The sequence below is a fragment of the Fistularia commersonii genome, chromosome 1, assembly GCF_037954325.1.
Source record: "Fistularia commersonii isolate RoL2024-O1a breed Wild chromosome 1, RoL_Fcom_v1.0, whole genome shotgun sequence".
NCBI classification, from domain to species: domain Eukaryota; kingdom Metazoa; phylum Chordata; class Actinopteri; order Syngnathiformes; family Fistulariidae; genus Fistularia; species Fistularia commersonii.
Window position 1 is genome coordinate 26,565,941 of NC_141284.1, and position 14,817 is coordinate 26,580,757.

The 14,817-nt window shown below is 41.3% G+C and overlaps 2 protein-coding genes and 3 non-coding genes across 6 annotated transcripts in view; 4 read left to right on the forward strand and 1 right to left on the reverse strand.

Annotated features, from left to right (window-relative positions):
- The first annotated feature begins 2,263 nt into the window (after positions 1–2,263).
- On the forward strand, positions 2,264–11,434 carry mapre3a (microtubule-associated protein, RP/EB family, member 3a). 2 transcript variants are annotated; one of them, XM_086157301.1, is made up of 7 exons: positions 2,264–2,384; positions 4,156–4,283; positions 6,162–6,307; positions 6,393–6,585; positions 8,915–9,057; positions 9,782–9,934; positions 10,033–11,434. In XM_086157301.1, the coding sequence occupies exons 2-7, from the start codon at positions 4,163–4,165 to the stop codon at positions 10,099–10,101; spliced, it is 825 nt and encodes a 274-aa protein (XP_086013427.1). In that variant the 5' UTR covers positions 2,264–2,384; positions 4,156–4,162; the 3' UTR covers positions 10,102–11,434. The 2 variants fall into 2 exon arrangements, with proteins under 2 accessions (XP_086013427.1, XP_086013437.1); XM_086157311.1 differs by having other exon boundaries at positions 6,393–6,549.
- A 369-nt stretch (positions 11,435–11,803) lies between these two features.
- On the forward strand, positions 11,804–11,876 carry trnaa-agc (transfer RNA alanine (anticodon AGC)). The gene has a single exon. It is a non-coding gene; the product is annotated as a tRNA-Ala (tRNA).
- Positions 11,877–12,044: 168 nt separating this feature from the next.
- On the forward strand, positions 12,045–12,117 carry trnaa-agc (transfer RNA alanine (anticodon AGC)). The gene has a single exon. It is a non-coding gene; the product is annotated as a tRNA-Ala (tRNA).
- Positions 12,118–12,265: 148 nt separating this feature from the next.
- Positions 12,266–12,338, forward strand: trnaa-agc (transfer RNA alanine (anticodon AGC)). The gene has a single exon. It is a non-coding gene; the product is annotated as a tRNA-Ala (tRNA).
- Positions 12,339–14,433: 2,095 nt separating this feature from the next.
- otofb (otoferlin b) overlaps positions 14,434–14,817 on the reverse strand; it is a 26,974-nt gene continuing 26,590 nt past the window's right edge. The window contains exon 42 of the mRNA XM_086157169.1: positions 14,434–14,817. This exon is cut by the window's right edge and continues 86 nt beyond it. Within this exon, the coding sequence (XP_086013295.1) occupies positions 14,723–14,817 (95 nt within the window). The 3' untranslated portion in view covers positions 14,434–14,722.

The following is a 14,817-nucleotide window of genomic DNA, read 5'->3' on the forward strand; positions in this document are numbered from 1 at the left end:
CCTTAATCTCCCCTTTCTTGTTGCAGCTCTTCATCACATGATTTGAGTGCAAATAAACCACAATAAAATCCTTTGTCTGATTGCTGACCGATGATGCAAAGTAACTTTACCCATGTGCTGGTCTTGTGTAAATTTTGAAGTACTTGCACTGTATTTGACTGCTTCCCTCAATCCAACTTTATTTCTTTTCAAAGGGATTATTGTCGCTTTTACTCCAACGCTGGAGACCCAAGGGGTGTAAACGCCACATTGGGGAAATCTGAGAATGATCAAAAGAGGAGCTCGGCGCTAAAACGCCTCCGGGTCTTGGGTAACTGAAATAAAGAAAGCAAATGCGACAATATATTTACAAATATGAGGGGAAAAAAAAAATCACGTTATTTCAGTCGCACGTGCACAATTGAAGGCGCCCTGGCGTTTTCTCGGCCAGATTAGATACCGTAACGCACGCTTGCGTTGGAAAACCGTGAAACAATCCTTGTCGGGATTCTCTCCCGATCTCCAGCAGTCGCGTCGAAGCAATAATAAAGTCCACAAACTATCAAAACGATCAAATAATTTATCTCGAGCGGGCCCACGCTGTTTCCAGGTCTGCTCGGGACGGCAGTCAGCTGATCCCGAATCTCGCTGCCGGGGGTTCATTCAACAGAGACCAAAACAGCTCGGTTGCGTAGCAGTTCTCGTCGCGCTTTTCTCGCCTTCATCATTCCATCGCTTGTCTATAAATCAAGGACGGGTTTAGATCCAAGATACCTATCAACCCTCCGAGGGTAACATGAGGCCCCGCGGCGCCGCTGCCGTCTGGCAACCGGCTCGTCTCTCGGCTCCGCTTCACCAACAAGTGGTGGCGTGAAAAAATCATTTTAATGCCAGCTAATGACTCGGCTTAACGGCGGAAATGAAACGTCGAGGCCCAAATGATTCAGTTTTCCTCAGATTCGGCTAAATCGTGCTTTTCACTTTCGTAAATTGTGCGTCTAATTCAATATATGACAATGAAATAATCGCACCCACTCGGGTGACGTGGCACGAGATGACGTCTTTGGGGAATCCTGCGGGATTTAAATCAGAATTATGAAACTTTCTGAAGATGAAATGGGAGGAGGCGGCGCCGCATTTCGGACCACCGTATTTTTTCCTCAGGAGTCGCCATCATCGCATATCTGAAGCTGTCTTGGGTTTATACCAAACAATATTAGACCTGCCGGAAGAGTGTGTCTGCAATTAGATGCTAATATCATGATCTAATTGGTAAGCAGATACTAATCAAGTAAATCAGAGGTTTTGATTTAAATTGCCACGGGGGCCCCTGCTGGTTTCACATCTCACAGGAGGGGCCACTTAGGAACCACAGAGACTAGGGATGGGTTATTATTTTGGCTGGCGGGCCACATTTCTAATTTAATTTTTATGCACGGGCCAACTTGGTGAACAAAAAGAAAATTTAAGTATTTCAAATTTTTTGGGGGCATTTTTTTTTCAATTTTAAGATCATAAATGATCCTAAATGTACCGACCCACATTATACTGTGTAATCATCCACACAAAATTAAACAAAAGGAAAAATAGAAGTTTCTAAATTCGAGATTGATTGATAATACTTGTTAAAATATTCAGAGAAAATAGTTTGGTATGCCGGATAAAAAAGCAAAACAGGCCGGATGTGGCTCGCGGGCAGTAAAATGGTCTGACATAGAAGGTGCAACAATCGTTTTTTTTATCCTAACCCAGATACTGACTGCCCATGCAGACTCCCTCCACTTTTAAAATAGTTTTGCGTGAAAAATTTTCCTCGAAAAACCGTTTGTTTCTTTTTTTATGTTAGATTTATGGACGTAGCGAGAGAAGATACGAAAGTTAGTTGGTGTGAGAGAGGAGGATACAGAGAATAGGGCTAGACTGGAGAAGGTTGATTCGATGTGTTGGCCCCTGAAGCCGAAAAAGATAGGAGATCATCTTATATATTTTTATACTCGTTATAGTCGGAAGGGGATCGGACATTCGTGACCCGACGACGAGCGTCCGAAAACCCTCCATCTCGGTAGGATTGTCATTTCTCCATCTCGGCTCGCACGCCTTCTCCTACCGAGAGATAAAACATTAATATAAGGTGTCTTTGTGCAGCCTGACCTCTCTAAACCTCAGTCACTGGCAGGCCCTAAAAATCCAACCGCACATCATGTGTCTCTTAGCTGGAACAAGCCGAAGTCCTATTTATAATGAACCTTTAGCAGCATGGAGTCGGGCGCATGCGCAGTGCGAGCTGGATTGTTGCAGCCCCAGACAGGGCGGCCCGTTACCAGGCACTGCACCGCGCAGGGGGACGACGACGACGGCGACGGGCACCGACACCGGGAGCAACGCCGCGGACACTCCTGAACACGGTGAGAGACACGTTGCAAGTGGATATTTTTAATTGATTCTCCCGGTTTTTTTTTTTGTTTTTTTTTTTTTACCCCCCCGAGGTGTCCGGGGAGGCCTGCAGAGGAGGAGGAGGAGGAGGGGGGCGGGCGGGGGGTTGGCGCTCCGAGGGATCTGCCGGCGTTGCGGGGGTTTTAACGCAGCTAAGCGGACACATTTATTGTTCTCAGCTCAGGACACCACCCTTCCTCCAACCATCGACTTCACCGGTTTGCACCAGATTTTTTTTTTTTTTCCCCCCCGCTGCAGTGTTTTTGAGCTTCTCTTAAGGCCCGACAGTTTGTTCTTTCTCGGTGGTCGAATATATTCCCCTTCCCCTTTTCTGTCGTCGCTCCTGATACTGCAATCTATATTTATCAGGACTCACAACCCCTATTGATGAGTATTTCAACACAAAGTCGTAGAGTGATTTTTTTTTTTTTTTTTTAATTCTAAGAAATGGGTTTATTGTTATTCATACGTCACGACCGTGTAATAGCAGGCTGCAGCCAAGCCCCATGGGGTGGGTGTGGGGGTGTGTGTGTGTGTGGGGGGGGGGGGGGGGGCTGGTCCTATGAAGGTGCATTCAGAATCTGCAGAAATACGGTTCAGAATGTGCGTAGGACTAATTTGCACGTTATAATCCCCGTGTAGCTGTCACCCACGGCCACACGCACACGCACGCCCACCTCCAGATATAATCCCTGCGTCCATGTCAAAGGTGTTGCAGGGCCTCAGCAGTTCCTCTGCAAGGTGTTGCAGGCGAGCAAAGTGAGCAGAGAGAAGCTGCCAGATGTGTGAAGCTGCTCCCGGACGTCAGGATACGTCTGTTTAATCTACAAGAGGATTATCGAGGGCGACCCTCCTCTCCTCTTTGCATTTGTAGATTAACACAACTTTCAGGGTGCCGGTGTTTTTTTTTTTTTCTGTCAAAAGCGACGTTAGGAGGCCGGAGCTAAAAGGCCTCGCCCGGCTGACACACGAGTCCGAAAGAGATCCTGCAGCATGGGGAGGGGAGGCGGGGTGACGGAGGGGAGTCTGAAAAGTCATGGGATTATAATAACTATACCAGTTTAAAATTCAGGATTATTACAGTACGACGTGTGTTGACGCCGTCAGATGTCGCGAGATAAAATACAACAGGTTAAAGAAAAAAAACAAAGAGGCCGAGCAGCGGCGAGGTGGATAAGGGATGTTAAAGATCGTGTCATTTTCCAAAACACTGAAATGCCGTTGACCGTCCTCACGCCTTCGGTAAAGGCGTTTTAAATCCTTCGGGGCCCGACGGGGAAAACAGTCCGCCTACCTTTTCTCGCCGTGGGATCACGATAAGACAAGTAGTGTATCGAGATCGTGAAAAATCCCCCCCTCCTGATGACGAGACTCGTCTTTTTGTTTTCCTCCGAGCCGGGAGAATTTTATCAGTCACAGTTTGGTCGACACCACCGGCTCATCGCTTCCAGGCGCGCTTACACTCACTTCGCCAGTTACTTTTTTGAACAATGTTTGCACAACTCAAAACACCTCCTTATGCTTCTTCGTCTCATACTACCGATTATCTTAAAAAAAATAAAAAAAAACTCGAAAACGCCTGTGACGAACTCCCGTACCCGTCCTTGTATTTGCCGTCGGGTTTGGATCGGATTAGTTGAAGTCCGGTGTCGGGGTATTTATTTATGATGTGTGATTTCGGCGGGATTGACGAATCCGACCGCACCGAACCCGGCGGTTTGCGGGTTCCTGTTGTGTTTCCAGGTCAGGGATGGCAGTGAATGTGTACGCCACGTCCGTGTCCATTGACAACCTCAGCAGACATGACATGCTGGCGTGGGTCAACGACTCTCTGCACCTCACCTACACCAAGATCGAGCAGCTGTGTTCGGGTAGGTCCCCCCGGGGTTTTCGATCATTGGTATTGACCCCTGATCGGCTCGGGTGTGCCGTCGTTTTCTTCTCGTTGTCGCCGACGACTTGAAACTCGCTGCGTTTTTAACTTTATTTACCTGTCAGTGAAACTTTCTCTATGATTTTTTTTCAAAGTAACTCTATTTCCCAGAGCAGAACTGTTTTTTTCTGCAATATTACGGGGTATTTTCTGCAAAAACAAACTTTTTCTAACCTCTTAAACCAGGGGTAGGCAGTTATTTCTTATTTAATTTCTATGTGTGGGCCAACTTAGTATCATGTAAATTGAACTAAATGAAATTTGCAATTTAAATATTTTAAATTTTTGGCATTTTATTTCCACTTTAAAATCATTCACGATCATATAAATGTACCAACATTATTTTCTATGTAATCATCCATGAAAAATTAAACAAAAGAAAAAAGTGAGGAGTTTCTTAATTCAATATTTATTGAAAATACTTAATAAAATATTCAAAGAAAATAGTTTGCAGGGCTAGATGAAAAACTGTCCCCGTACTTGCTGCTGTGTTATGCTGCAGTTTTTTTTTTTTTGTTAATAGACGTTTCCCTCAACCTCTAGTATACTATCTTTTATGACTAAATTTAATAATGACAAATAAAAGCTGCTCTGCGATGATATTTTTCAGTTATACCGACGCTTTCCTTTTACATAGGGCTTTTATATGACTCTATATCGCTGAACGTGTTCATAACAATCGCCGTTATTGTCACATTAATTCTATAATAAAAGCAGGCTTTTGGCACTTATTTGCATTGCTAACAGGTGACTATTGATCATATATCTGATATATTGATTCAGATAAATGTATTATTACACCCCTTACGTGTGTTTATTCATCAGTTTGCGACCTTAAATTTCATTTAAATTTGTTGCTCGGGAAAGTTGGACCAATTAATGAATACGATTAGATATTCTCATTTGTTTCGCCTTTGGCTTTATTTATTTCCATTGATTTCCTTTCAGTTAAGTGTCTTTTTAGTTTATTTACATGGGCATTTGGACAACAGTTTCATTCATCATCCCAATTTTAACACTAATACGAATTTGTCGATAAAGTCAAAGGCAGCAAACTCGTACCATATTACCTCCAAATTTGACCTTGCCACCACATACAACCTTTATACAATTCAAAATAGAGATATTATAAATGAAATTATAGCATATTGATATTGCATTCTAGATTTATACATCAGAGGAATTAGAAAAAAAAAAGAAATTTAGGAAACATAGGAATTTCCTAAAAATCAGCAAAATGTCACCTGATAAAGGAAATTCGGAAGTATGACATTTACATAAATTTGTTAAATACGCGTTATGTAATATTCTGTATCCAAGCAGTGAACTGTTGTCCTGTCCGTCCCTTTTTTACCAAAATCACCCCCTTCCCTTCTCATCTAAGAATAAGAATAAGAATAAGAATAAGAATAAGAATAAGAATAAGAATAAGAATAAGAATAAGAATAAGAATAAGAACAACTTTATTTATCCCGAAGGAAATTGTTGTGCCAGAGTTTCAAGTAAAACATAACAATAATAAATAATGGTAGGAAATTGTATAAACAGTAAAAAAAAAAAGGGGGGGAGAATAAGAAATACAAATAAAACTATAAAGTGTCAAAGTCAAGGCTATAAAGTGTTTTAACATCTTAAGGTCTTTTAAGGTTTTATCTATGTAAGTAAACTGTTATTATATTTGTAAAACCTCATCACCCTCTCAAGATCTGTGCGAGTTACTCGATGTCCATTTAATTTGATCGTATTCCAGGCTTTCCATCAATCACCTGGGTTGGGTGTGTGTGTGTGTGTGTGTGTGTGTGTGTGTGTGTTGCAGGTGCGGCGTACTGTCAATTCATGGACATGTTGTTTCCCGGCTGCATCCTCCTGAAGAAGGTGAAATTCCAAGCTAAACTGGAGCACGAATATATACACAACTTCAAGGTTCTTCAAGCAGCGTTTAAAAGGATGAGCGTCGATAAGGTGAGAACCGTTCTTTCACCAACGCTCGTTCCGCTATTTCCTCTCGATACCTGACGCCGTCGTTTCGATCTCCTCCGCTGTCTAGATAATTCCCGTAGAAAAGCTGGTAAAAGGGAAGTTCCAGGACAATTTTGAATTCGTGCAGTGGTTCAAGAAGTTCTTCGATGCCAACTACGACGGGAAGGAGTATGACCCGTTACTAGCGAGACAGGGGCAGGACGTGGCCCCTCCCCCCAACCCAGGTGATCACTTTATCCACAAACCGAAGAGAACCCCAGGTAACCTAACAGTTCTGCCTTGGCTGCACGGTCTGGCTGAGCTTCTGGATGGCTCCCTGCAAGCGGACGCTGCGAGCGGCACGATTCACGCCATGACTGCCGTTGTCTTTGACCCATCTCACCGCCCGGCATTCGCAAGCAGCGTGACGGCGTCCGGGTGCGGCTCGGAGCGAGAACCTGCCGGGGACGCAGCCTCGATGCGTTAGCGACGCTGAAATTTCACATCACGGCACATCGAGGGATTCGATAGCGGTTGCTAAACTTCACGAGTGATGTCGGGAGATCCGCTGGATTTCAGAGGACGGAGATATCCCAGATAGTTTTTAGGGATATGGAAAAAGAGGAAAGCCTGATACTTTCTTGTCATTTCACCTGCCCATGTTTGTTCAGATGTGGATAAACGGCAGGACAGACAACCAGTGTCTGCTGCACAATATGGAGCAGTATAATTACATGTTTATTTACTTTTTAATCATTGGCTCATCAGACACAGTTCAACAAATATTTTTAATATTCACGTCAATTTTTTTTCTAATTTTATTCTTACATTTTTGATTGTTTTGTGGTCTTTTGAGAGCTTTTAGTGGACTTTTGGACAATAAGAATAAGAATAAGAATAAGAATAAGAATAAGAATAAGAATAAGAACAACTTAATTTATCCCGAAGGAAATTGTTGTGCCAGAGTTTCAAGTAAAACATAACAATAATAAATAATAGTAGATATTATTATATTATTATTATTAGATATTATAAATATATATAGAGATATATGTTTTCTATTAGATATTATAAATATATGTGTTTTCTTTAACAAATAATCAAAAATGAAAAGCAACATTTTTCTCAGACAATAATCGGTATGTGCTTGTTGGAAGGTGGCAATCTGAAGATGACCGTTTACAGTTTGTTATATTCAGCATCCGAAGTGCAGTGTCATGAGTAGATGGCATTACTACAATAATACGACAATTAATCCCCAGCCCATTATGTAGTTATATTTGGGTTTTCAACCATTTTTTTGCAAAACTCATAGGAAATGTGTGCATTTCCCTGCTGTTTCAGATTAAATCACTAGGATTAATTCAGTCCACATCTAAGTTTATACTGAACCATTAAGTCTGGATGTTAAGTTTGTTTTCAAACGTTGTCTCTTAAAAACGCATTAGCAAGTGCCCGTTAAAAGGGATTTTGGACGCACGTAGAAAAATGACATTAAATAAGATGCGCCAATTTAATCTCAGAGATTTACCGCCTAAAAAATAGACACTTGGGATTATATTTCTATTACATATACCATTTCAACATTTTGATTTGCGAACTTGCTGCTTCAATTACCAGATTTTATTTGCTTTATTTACTTCTTTTTTTTTAAATCTTTTCAAATCCCCAACTTCATAGTCTTTCGAAATATCTGTTTTGATCTGTTCTTCCACTCGTACCGCACGCTTGTAGCTCATTTGCCCAAAGGTCAAAGGACTTTCACTCTTAATTCCTCCAGAGAGTTCTGTTTAATACAACTCCCAATTTGCGAGCGGATAATCCGTGTGAATGGAAACCCCGTCTCCTCGGAAACTAACCTAACGAACAAGGCTCTTCTAACAGCAACATCGTCCGCCTGTCCGGCCGCTGTCATCCGTCCCGCGGGAGCTTTTTTGCTTGAAAATCACAGCGGCAGATTTGATCTGAAATGTGATGTGTTGAGCCTGGTGTGTGACTTAGTAGCAGAATTATTATCGATCATAATGACGTGTGTCTGCATGTTTTGTCTTCGAGCTTATCTGAAAAATGATCACCCGGCCACTTCATTAACAACATGGCTTTTTAAATATGACAGTCTAAACTATTTCTTCTTATTTAGCCCTTTTTTTAAGCACAAAAATGACAAGCGAAGTCACAACATACGGCTCACGTGTCTCTGCAAAATCCATCGCCTTACCCGCTGCAAAGTCAACGCAGATGCAAATATTCCCTTTGAACCAATGGAAAGGACGATGATTTTGTTTTTAAGCTTTTTATTTCTTACTCACGCATATGACCAATTCATATGAAACAGATATGTTTAATCTCCCTGTTCAAACTGACCGTATTTGGATTAATGAGGGTTCAAATTCACAAGTTCTTGTTTTGTGCAGAAACTTAAAGTTGCCGCCATGATTTGGAGAAATGAAAATCACATTAGGAAGACGTCTTTTTATTGGTCGGTTTGAACGGGTTGGAGGGGTTCAACCACCGTATGCGCCTATGGACATTTGTTAAAGATGGTTTTTTTTTAAAAAAAAAAAAAAAAAAAAAGCTAAATGTTTTGAATATCTCTGGAAATCCTTGCAGGGCCACAGAGGACGTCTCCAACAGTCCCCAAAAACATGCCGACACCACAGCGAGTTCAACACAACACTCCAGCCATGAGGAAGAATCCATCTTTGTCAAGAAATGGGGGCAGTGACGCCGAGATCATGGAGCTAAATCAACAGGTACGTTTTCAAACACTTCATTACTCATTCAAATCCAAAATGTTACATATGCAGTTGCACAGATGTAAAAGAAAATGTTACTCGTCGCTCTGTTACAAAGCTAGCTTTCGCTGCTGCAGTGTTTTTGGATGCGGCTTTTAATTCTTGGACTACTTGTTGTTTTTCTTGAAGGCTAACTTTGGCATACTAAGCCCAGCGTTTGGTGTCAAAAAGACGACGTAGATTGTGCTCTTTGACAACCGAGACTCCACAAAAGACATACTGTTTTTTTTCTCCTTTAAGCACAAACATGGATTCGCCTTCCCGTCTTTCTTGAAACAGCGTCAACTGAACATTTAGGGATAATTTGTATTTCTCAGTTCCACTTGTTGAGAATTGCATCGATCGGCAGGAATTGTGGGAAATGTAGTCACTGCATGCATTTGACATATTTATTTTAAGACGTTTTCAAGAGCCACATCTCACGGCCTTGAGTTTGACACGTGTCTTACAGGATGAGTATTTTGGTTTATGAGTATCAGTATCATTTATATATACAACCTCAAACTTGGAGGTCTCTCCCTGGGAAGTTCAAGACGATACGTGGCTTCCAGAGCGTAAAAAAATGAATTTATAACTCAATCTTAAGTCAAAGATTGTTCACAGTGTCTTTGTGGCATCTGACCGTAAGCAGGATCATCCAACGTGACGCTCCCGCTCTTTCTTTGTCTCTTTTCTCTGCTAGTTGATGGAGTTGAAGTTGACCGTAGATGGACTAGAGAAGGAGAGAGATTTCTATTTCAGCAAACTACGGGACATTGAGCTGATCTGCCAGGAGCACGAGAGTGAAAACAACCCGATCCTCAGCCGGATAATTAACATTCTTTACGCGACAGAGGTATCTACCGTACACGACGCCGGCCGCAAATACAGAGGTCACCGTCTTGGCCGGCCGGTTGTAAGTAGTAATCCGTTTATTTCTCCTCTGCATTCCAGGAAGGCTTTGCACCTCCAGATGACGAAGACCTCGACGAGCAAGCTCACCTGGACCAGGATGAATACTGAGCCCTTCATCCCTTCAGCATCACCGACTTCCCCTTCCTTTTCTTTATTTTCGCCCTCGTTTGATTTCTATTTTCTGCACGCTCTCTTTCAAATACTCACCGTTGTATGTCTCAGTTTGTTTCTCCGTCGATTCTTGACCCCCCCCCCCCCCCCCCCCCTCCGGTCAGGAACATACGACGCACGACAACGCATCTTCATTTTCTGCTCCTCCCTGCCTCCACACGCGCAGTAACAATAACAATAATAGCAACGTAAGACATATCCCGATTATTTCAGCATGAGCGAAGAAGAAAACAAAGCAAGCCTGGCATGGGGGTTGTTACGGCAAACGGTGAATTTAAGTCTGTAAATATTACCAATGATAGCAATGTCTTTGCTCATTATGGAGTTATTTATTTGCCTTCGGTGCCCTGTCAACGCCATTGTTAGAGCACAGAACAACACTGCTCAGCAAGACACTCCCAGAGCTACAAGAAGAAAAAAAAAAACTGTAACAAAAGTGATTTTGTAATCACAGTTTCTTATTTATTTAACTTATATTTCATTTAGATTAACTTTCTGTAGCAAAATTTGGTGCAAAACCTACTGTATATTAAGTGAAAAGCTGAGGCCCTGTGTGTTATGTCAGTTGTGGCGGGTACTCGAGTCAACATCAAGCTTTGGACTTCTGTTTGTAGCGACGGTATGTAGAAACGCTGACGGGAAGACTTCGGTGTCACAACTCGACGCATATGATCGGTGCGCTGCAATTATTCATTGTTGATCAGCAACATATCTGAGCATGAGAATGTTACACGTTGACTGTGAATGGGTGATATTTTGTAAATGTATTTTATGTGGAGATTTTGTCCGATATCACGCGATCCTGGTTATCGACCCTTGTATCTCTCCGGTCGACATGCAGTAGCCTGTGAGTTTCAAATCTTAGGTGTGAAGAGTCGCCTGCAGACTGACACGGTTTAGATTGTAGCAGCTCTAATGTTTTATTCTAAAATATAAGGGACCTTCCCACTGAATTAATACAGATTCTTTTTCACATGACAGCTTTTGTTATGGTTTTACAGCTATTTTGTTCGTTCGTTTGTTTGTTTTTGTTCGATTGCCCAGGGTGTATGAATTTGGAAAAGTGAGAACCGTGACCAGTTGCTGGTCAACCTCAGCATCCAGGTAAAGAAGCCTCCGTGTCATTTCCCAGTCCCCCTCTTTTTTTTTTTTTTTTTTATTTGAAACTTTGCAAAAGTGGCTGTTGTCTGCTCTGGAACTTGCAATCATCGACTTCAACTATCTACAGGACAGTCATCATTTGAGTTTTGAATAAACAGTTGTGACAATTTAGTGCGTGGCGTCTTTGCTTTGTATTCCAATATATATCGTATTTGGGTTGGGGTGGAATTGAAAGCAAGGGTTATTAGCTGATTTTTTTTTATTGAGTTATTCATTTGGTATTTAATTCGAATAAAGTGAATAATAAAAGTTAAGTAGGACCTACGCAGCTAACGGTGGGTTTTATTTTGGAAGGGTACGGGCGGAAGTAGCATGTAGGGGCGTTAGCCGACTTGTTGGAATCTCATTTATATTTCATTTTTTTAATCATTTTAACGGTACTTATATCGAATTAGGCAAACTTTACAAGAATAGACAAGTCAATAGCTGTTTATGATGAGATGGATCTGTTTTCTCATCTCACATTAGGGGCGACAGCGGGGGATTAGCTCAAATGGTAGAGCGCTCGCTTAGCATGCGAGAGGTAGCGGGATCGATGCCCGCATCCTCCAAGTACCTTTTCGGAACACTTTTTTTAAGCTATGTACCTATCTGAAAACACGGGGAAGTATACGTGACTTGAACAGAAGGTATTAACGGTACTGCACAACTACACAATTTAGTAGCTACGATTACATAGACCGTTTCTTTGAGCTCGTCATCGAAGTACACACGTCATCGGGGGATTAGCTCAAATGGTAGAGCGCTCGCTTAGCATGCGAGAGGTAGCGGGATCGATGCCCGCATCCTCCATAACCTTTTTTCCTCACATATAGTCGCGATTCGGCAGAATCCAAGTTCAAGTATCTTTCACTATCCTTCAGAGGCAATGCAGAGTACTTTTCAGTGGCAAAAGAATACGATTTGGAATCTTTGTACGACATAATGGATGTACTAGCATGGGGGATTAGCTCAAATGGTAGAGCGCTCGCTTAGCATGCGAGAGGTAGCGGGATCGATGCCCGCATCCTCCAGCGCAGCCTTTTCAGTCATTAAAAAAAAAATGATATTCCAAAAGACCAAGTAAGTTAAATACAAATTGTCTCCGCTTTGTCATTTTAATCATATTAATGTAATATCTTTTTGCTTCTCAAAGTTCCTCATGTTTTCAAATCGCTAGCGGGTTCAATGCCCCCGTCCTCCAGCGCCTCCTTTAAGGAAGATATAAATGTTTAAAAAGACCCGAAAGCTTCAATGATTTGTTTTTTAAATAAATAATATTCCCATTAAGTCCCATAAGTCCCTTTAAACAAAATACAGACCCCCCACCCCCTTTGTGACTTTCTTTGAATTAATGTACTCGTCTTTTTTGGCCTCTTAAACTGTTTTCCTCGTTGTTTTGAAATGAGATGAAGAGATCAGATGCTCTTAAATGAACCCATGATTTGGACATTTTTTAGAACACCAACAGATGCAGAAAAATACTTAAAAGAAAGACACAAACTTATAAAAAACAAAGTTACAAATGCCATTGGGAGCTGCAGGCCGCCTTCTCTCACGGCACCAAAGCAGAGAATTTACTCTTATTGTTACTTTTCCAGTTATACGATTTTATTGGAAAACAAGACCTTTTTATGTTCCCTCATGTAGTCGAGATGTTATCTATGCATGTTTAGATTTAGCCATGTTTGTTTGTGTTATAAGATACATAAAGTTAAATAAAAATTGAAAGATAACACTTTAACAGGTCAACTGTTTGTAATTTACACTTCAGTTTATTCCGAAATGTATTTATTTATTTTTTACACGGACAGTCAACTCAAGCTCTCAAACTTATTTAGCACAATTTTGTCGGATCAAACATTGCATTGTTTCTACAAATATCACAGCAAAAACCAGACGGACTGAACAAACCCGCATTAATAATTTTTGACCATCTTTACTGCTGCCCTCATTTAACAAAGATTATGGTTATGGTGATGATGATGATTATAATTATTATCATATGTTAAAATGAGAACAATGTTGCCCGTTGAATAGTTACACTAATTACTCAACAACAACATTGTTTTGTTTTTTTTTAATCTAATGGCAAAAACTCAAAAGCACAGGCACAGTGATTAATATTTTGCATAAAATAGTCAACGTCACCGTATCCATCAGACTCCCAGCATCTTCTTCACCATGTAACCGGGCATGTTGTAAAGGAAAAGAGCCAAGATGGCGAGCAGCAGCAGTGCAGAGATGATCTTGATGGTCAGCCACCTGTACTGGTCACAAATCAGGTGCTTTGCAGCTTTGAAAGGGATGAGGAACCAGAGGAGGGCGATGTCCGGACGGCTGAAGGACACATTAAGAAAAAAAGACAATCTTAGACAAAGCTATGAGACCTGCGAGATCAAGAATTCTATTGAATGCATTCATAATAACACGTCTTTTTTTAAATACACGTATTTGTACAGCGAAACCTCGTTTGTTGAATTTTAAATTAAATAAGGCGTGACAACCGGCGTGACTTTGCTTCCAGTTTTAATATTGAACAATGAAAGTAAAAACTAGCATTATGGAGGCTGAAAACGGCTCAACACGTCCATTGAGATTCATTTTTTAAACCAAAGTTCAAAGTATGGCTATTGTTTTTGAGCCACTAAATGCATTTTATTATACCCCCCCCCCCCCTCGAAATCAGAACATTAGTTTTTCTGATTGCAGTGACACAGCTGTGTCGGAGAAATAGGTTTTGGGAGGACAACAGTTTTAACAAATCTCCACCAGATGACGGACAGATTTCCCAAATTAAAGGCTTTGCTTCAGTGTTTATACCAACATCAATCCACCAGCAGATGGTTTGCTTGTCTGGCAACGTTTAACTGCAATAGTGGTTCAGCAAACACCCAACAGTTGAATAAATGGTAGTATAATGACTCAATAACAGCTAGTTAACATTACTCATTTAAACCCTGGCAAGATTAATAAAAAAAAGGAACATAGTCCATCATTACTTTGCGTCATTTTGTTTTTTTTCTGTCCTAAACGCACCCCAAAACACAAGTCCAAAACCAACGCAAGCACATAGATGAGAGGATGACATGGAAGGTTGACGATCAGTTTATTCACAAATCTGCAGGATCATCACCCAGCGGGCGAAGATGCATAACAAACAGCATCGGAGCAATAGTCAAACCAGCTACACTACATGCCCACTCAATGTGTCAACAATGAAACGGTTATTATTTCCAAAGTCGGTGGGTAGCGGAAGAAGAGAAACACATTGTGAAGGAAGAATGAAAACAGTTTTCACACCTACATGTTGAACACTTGAACAAAGGGACATGGATCATTCTAAATACATATAAAAACAACAATAACCCAGAATAATCACAAGCAAATCTTCTGAAACATTATCACCGGTTTGAACTCAGGCTCCCAGCATCTTCTTCACCATGTAACCGGGCATGTTGTAGAGGAAAAGGGCCAAGATGGCGAGCAGCAGCAGCGCAGAGACGATCTTGA